The sequence below is a fragment of the Callorhinus ursinus genome, unplaced genomic scaffold, assembly GCF_003265705.2.
Source record: "Callorhinus ursinus isolate GAN/ISIS: 27379988/994484 unplaced genomic scaffold, GSC_fseal_2.0 scaffold2927, whole genome shotgun sequence".
Lineage (NCBI taxonomy): Eukaryota > Metazoa > Chordata > Mammalia > Carnivora > Otariidae > Callorhinus > Callorhinus ursinus.
Genome location: NW_027399981.1, coordinates 1 through 6,216, shown reverse-complemented (window position 1 = coordinate 6,216; position 6,216 = coordinate 1). Strand labels below are relative to the sequence as shown.

Below are 6,216 nucleotides of genomic sequence, written 5' to 3'. Positions count from 1 at the left end.
GAGTCACACGTTTCAGGGCGCCTGGGTGGCTCAGTTGGTTAAGCATCTGCCTTTGGCTCAGGTCTTGATTCCAGGGTCCTGGGATCGAGCCCTGCATCCGGCTCCCTGCTCAGCGGGGAGTCTGCTTCTCCCTCTCCCTCTGCCTTTCCCCTGCTTGTGCTCTTTCTCACTCTCTCAAATAAATAAATAAATAAAATATTAAAAAGAAAAAAAAAGAAGAAGTGAATTACTCAAAGAGATGTACCTTCTACTCAGTGAAGATGTAGAGCAGGGATTAGTGAGTAATGGTCCACAGGTCAAATCGGGTTCTCAGCCTGTTTTTGTATGATCTATGAGATAATAACGGTTCTTACATTTTGAAAGGCTGCTGAGGAAGGAGAAGAAGAGGCTACAGAAACTGTACATGGCCCACAAAGCCTAAAATATTTAAAACTTGAAAAAAGTTTTCCAGTACCTGATACAAAGCTGGCTGGTAGTAGGTCCCTGACAAAACTGGAAGGAGGAATACATGAGTAAATTACTTGCTGAAAATATTATAAACTTATACAGGTGTCAAGGAACATCTGTGTTTTTACCCCTAACCTTCAAAAGCAATGTCATTTCCATTGATCTAATGAAAAATAGTCTCTTTCTGAAAACAGTAAACCAGGGCGCCTGGGTGGCTCCGTTGGTTGGGCGACTGCCTTCAGCTCAGGTCATGATCCTGGAGTCCCGGGATGGAGTCCCGCATCAGGCTCCCTGCTCAGCAGGGAGTCTGCTTCTCCCTCTGACCCTCTTCCCTCTCGTGCTCTCTATCTCTCATTCTCTCGCACTCAAATAAATAAGTAAAATCATTAAAAAAAACAAACAAACAAACAGTAAACCACAAGGCATTTTCTCACATAAGCAATGTCATAAACAACTTTCAAAGTGAAATAGCAAAAAATAAAAAATAAAAAACATTTTTATAAAATTTAAACTTTACAAAGAATTTTCATGTTCATTATCTCATTTAATCCTCAAATCAACTCCATGAGACAGGTATTACTTTCCCATCAGAAATTACTGCATCCTAAATCTTTAGTGATTTCTCAAGAAAAGTTGAAATCTTGAATGTTACAGCTGTGAACGGTCAGGTTCGGTTTTTTTTTTTTTTCCTATGGGAATACTGGATGCTAAAATCAACAGGTATTTTCAATTCTAGATGGCCGACTAAAAAAACGTATTTACTTTCTGTTCCCTTTGAAATCATCTTTAATCAAAGTGTAGAAATACCAAAATGAATACCAATCAAAGCCAAGAGATTGTGGAAGTCATCAACCACAGAAAGATTTTGATACATTTCTAGAAGGCAAAAAGTGAAATGTAGGAGTGATGAATGGAATGATCAAGAAAAGACCACCCTGAGAAGGGGCTGCACAAAGCCAGTTTACTTCTGCTGAGCCTTGATTATAGTAAGGAGAAGAGAGAAGAGGAGCTGAAAACGAGGAGACAAAAGTTCTTTTAGGGAATAAAAGTTCATTTAATGAGCTCCATGGATCATTCGGTCTGCCCTCCATATTACTCTGTATGAATTACAACAGATTGCCGGCGAGCAAGACAAGGCCACGGGGAATGAATGAGTGGTCAACCACAGGTTGTTAGCTATAGTTCACCGTCACTACTACAAATTCCATCCAAGGCTGCCCACCCATGGCTTCATCTGCCATAACTAGGAGATGACCGCTTTATAAATTGTCAAATGAGAAGTAATCTTCCTGGCATCTATAAATTGCTGTTACTATTAAAATATTTTTATTAATGATTAATCATTTAAAAAAATTACCTTGACAAATTCTGAATCCACATGTTTGCTTCTGCCAAGCCGTATTATCTCAGAATGACCACTTGCCATCTAAATTATTTTGCCTAACAAGGACAAGTAAGAGAATGGTCGATATTTCAAAAAAGCACCTTGTCCCTATTCCCATTTGACAAGAAAAATAAAGAGGTAGATTCTTCTGGGATATCCTTGTCCAAATTTCCTTTTATTGTCCTGAAGTCCTAATACTCATCATATGTTTAATTCTTCCTTCTTGGGGAAAAAAAAAAAAAAGGAAGAATATGACTGTAATTTATGGTTTTCGAACATGTCTGACGTGACCACCTTTTTCAGAGTTTCTATAAGAAATCTTTGCGCAAAATTTGTACAAACTTGCTATATTTGTTCAAACAAACAAAATCAAGAAATTGTTCCTTACTGAACTCTTCTCAAATGATATCAAGGAATTATGGATAAATGTCATAGCTGTAGATCATTTCTGCTCCTAGAGAGGTTAGAAAGGGCTTATAATATTTCTCCTTTTTTTCCAAACAGAATGTGGGTCTGAGTGAGACCTTCTGTGTCCTGCCAACCTCAAAGTTTGTTGGAGATGGAAGTCCAAATTTGCTCTAACATACTGTAAAAGGAATCTCACCAACAGAGCTCTAAAACTAATTCTGTAACAAATGAATCAAGTCCAATGCTATTTTAAACGAAACAAATTAATATATGTAGAACTTTATAATGCGTATATATTTTTTTACTGATCCTATGATTCTTGGTTCTGAAACGTCTGCATGTCATGTTCCTAATGTCGTACATCAGCCCCATGAGAGAGAAAACACTTCAGTAAAGTAAGCCAAAGGGGCGCCTGGGTGGCTCAGGCAGGTCATAATCCCAGGGTCCTGGGATCGAGCCCCACATCGGGCGCCCTGCTCAGCGCGAGGCCGCTTCTCCCTCTGCCTTCCGTTCCCCCTGCTTGTGCTCTCTCTCTAACGAGTAAATAAAGTCTTCCCCGCGCCCAAAAAAAAAACAAAAAACAGCAACGAAGTAAGCCAAAGAAACAAGATTCAAACCAGGTAAAGCCACCCACGTGCAGGACAGGGTTTTTAAAATCTTTATCATGCTGAAGCTTCCGGCTCCTAGGCCATCATATGTAAATCACCCTTGCCAAACAGCCAAGAGTCTGTCTCCTCTCTCGGGCATAAGAATTTCTAGAATCACATTTAGGTGCCAACAGTGTGAGGTGAAGGGTGAACCTGGCTGGCATTCTCACAGTGACCAAATTGTGTCGATCTTCCTTCAATCCATTACCTTGCTCCACTATTAACTTGCAGTGAATGACGTATTTGCTTTCTAGACATGAATGAAATGCCTTACTAGACATATTCCTAGAAGGCCAGAGAAACCAGCTTCTAATCCATATGGAATAATCCACTGGTGCATTCCTTTCAGGTAGATCACAATTTATCTATATACTTATGTATTTATATAAAATCTTCACATATAATCTTACATATTTGGATCCTTCAAAGCAGCCCAAAGACCAAAGCGGGGCTGCAAGGCTGAATTACGACTGTAGCATAGTGCTATGCTGACAACTGGTGGCCCATGACCTCCGTCTTCTCGGATCAGAAGCCAGTGTGCTCCCTGATCGATTTGAACAAAAGAAGACTTCATATTGGGCAGCGCCTGTGCTCATTATACGTACAGCACTGTGCTAAGCACCCTAAGAACTATGAAAAATAAAACTTAAAAAAAAAATGGTAACACACACTCCTGAGTAAGAGCTCTGGGATCACTCGGGCTCGGTTCGAATCCCGGCTAAGGCATTACCGTCTTTGTGAGCCCAGAAGCGGTCTACATGATACATGCAGTTTTGCCAAATTCCTAAAGAAGAAAGAAAGAACTTGCCTGCCACAAAGGGAGGTCACGGGATGCAGCATCTAGTCGGGTCAGGGTTCGGAGTCGGCTCTGAAACCTCCGCCGCCTGGCAGGTGCCTCTGGTGGCCTGGCTCCCAGGCCTCACGCGGAAGCAGGGCAGTTCCCTCAGGCACAGGGCCATCCCCTCGCAGCGCTGGGAGGCTCCCATGCTTGGCTTGTTTGGCTTGCTCGAGGGAAGGGCTGGCGACACACACCCAGGCGCTGAAGGGCCAGCCGGGGGAGGGGGGGGGGCACTGCAGTCCCACACCGTCCCACACAGTCCCACGCAGTACGCCCCGTGGTGCCCATGTCCGTGCTAACCAACTCCCAATGGCAGCAGGAAGTCTCAAGGCTGGAGGCTAGTGGGCGGGGCTCCGGGGCCTCGCCCTTTGCCCTCTGACTTGTTCACTTCCCGCGCTGGGCATGCCCCGCCTTTCTCTGTAACGTGTTCAGGGGCGCGTCACAAGCGCCAGGCTGCGTTGCCGGGTGCTTGCTTGACCTCGAGAGGAGTAACAAGCTGCGGAGGCTCTCTCCGGGTTTTACACTCCGATCTCGCGATCGTTCAGCGCACAACTTGCACATGGGCAACTTGCTGTGTAAGTTTCGTCCCCCGCCCAGGCGCCGTGTCCTGCCAGGCCTTTTTCGCCCGCGGGCCACTCATGCCTGCGCCGCTGCCCATCCTGGCCGGGGCCACCCTGCTGTTCCTGCACTTGCCCCCTGCCCTGGGCGCGGGCCATGCCAGCGGCATCGTGCGGCTTTACCAGCCAGCTTTCACGTGGAGCCAAAGAGGCGGTATCCGATCCCTCAGGCCGTGTGCTCCCCTCTGGGCCTCCTCCCCTTAGCGAACTGGAGGGACCCTCCGAAAAAACCTGTGCTGTCTGTCCCTAATAACAGGATGTTCAGACCCTCGAGAACTGTGAGGATCCCTCCTCCAGGGCGCAAACTGACTGTCCTGCGTTCGCTACCTGAGCCAGTAGTCGAGGCTGTGAAGCCGGTACCATCCAATCACCAACCCCCTCCGTGCTCAAAGGGGATGGAGGAGAAGGTCCAAGCAGTGCCCAGAGAAGGGATGGAGGATTCTGTAGAGACCAGCGGACAGGATGATGGGAACAGGGCCCCCCCAGGGCAGTGGGGATACACCGTTGACATCCAGGCCCCTGGAGAGCGGTGGAGTGCTCAGTTCCCACCAGTGCAGCCCTGCACCTGTGGAGCAGTCTCCCAATCTCCCGGGAGACAGCTTGGGGGAGAACGCTCAGATATCTCTGGTGAGCTCCCCCTCTGAGGGCCCTGTTGTCACCTCCTCACATGGCCCTGCTGGCGATGTTGTTCCTCTTCTGAAGCCAGATACAGATGCGGTAAGGCTCTCCGACCCAAGCCCAAGCTGCCCCTTGCTGCAGGAGAGATTAACAAAGGAAGTGGGGGCTGAAAACCATCGGCCTATCCAGAGCATACCACACTTACCAGGGAAGGAGACAGAGGGTGATACGCCTTCAGGCATCTCCTCCAAGTACTCTTTTCCACCAGTATCTGCCACCCGTAGGCCCTGCAAAAGGAAAATATCCATGCCGCTTTTTGTGCCTCTGCCATCTCCATTACCACTGCAGTGGGGTAGAGGCGAGTTGCCCCCACCTCCTAAGCTTCCTTGCATAGTTATTGACAAAAACCTGGGCACCCTGAAGAAGACCAAGGGTCAGAGGAATAAGATCTTGGAGGATGGAACAGAGACCCTGGCAGACTGCTGGGCCACTCAACCTGCCCCTTCCTCTTCCCTACTTGCCTCGGAGACTGCAGACTCCCTGCCCCCGGCCACTCACGCTTTCCAAGTCCCCGTTCCTACTACTGACTTGGCTGACCTATCTGCCAGGCCCCCAGTCCCATCTGTCCCTCCATCTTCCCCAACAGGAAATACCGATTCTCTTCCTCCTCTTAGTTCCAGTCCCACTGGGAAAATTCCACTTAAGAATGGACACCCTCTTCATCCAGTCACCGCTGTAACACCTCTTTCGGACCACTCCACACCTCCTAACACCTCAACCTTCTCATTACAGCCGCCCTCCTCCAAAGGAGAATCCCCGACCCCTATGTGTGTAGATTCTCCCCCTCTTTCCCTACCCACCCCTCTTCCAGTCCCTTCCCCAGAGAGCCCTGTTTTTGTGGCTCAGGCTATCACTTCTAAGGCGGTTCCATCTGCCATCACAGCCACGTCATCTGCAAATTTGACGTCTGATGGTACTTCAAATTCGGATGTCACTGACATGGACACTACTCCTCCTTCTCATGCTGTCATGTTCAGATCTCCCCCAGGCCCCGGGGTGAGCTCTCCTTTATTATCCCAGGGCCACTGCAGTAGCAATCAGACACAGACTGCAAAGGTTCCGGTCTCCACCGGCCCATCAACATCGGTGGCCGCCTGCCCCACCCAAGTTCTTAATCAACCCTTCAGCCTCAACATCACCTCTCAGCCCACACAGGGGACCCTGGCGGGGCAACAGCCGACAGGGTTGGTACTTTCC

The 6,216-nt window shown here is 47.9% G+C and overlaps 1 protein-coding gene and 1 long non-coding RNA gene across 2 annotated transcripts; one reads left to right on the top strand and one right to left on the bottom strand.

Moving 5' to 3' along the window:
* Positions 1-244: 244 nt before the first annotated feature.
* Positions 245-790, bottom strand: LOC141372222 (uncharacterized). The gene is made up of 2 exons (XR_012377506.1): positions 455-790; positions 245-367 (listed from the first exon to the last, which is right to left on the bottom strand). It is a non-coding gene; the product is annotated as an uncharacterized lncRNA (long non-coding RNA).
* Positions 791-2,543: 1,753 nt separating this feature from the next.
* Positions 2,544-6,210, top strand: LOC112819227 (nuclear pore-associated protein 1-like; the record flags this gene model as incomplete). Its single annotated transcript, XM_025866219.2, is given in 3 exon segments — positions 2,544-2,634; positions 3,629-4,835; positions 4,837-6,210. Coding segments are annotated over 2 exon segments (1,926 nt in total), but the record flags the coding sequence as incomplete, so codon positions are not given.
* Between the last annotated feature and the right edge of the window lie 6 nt (positions 6,211-6,216).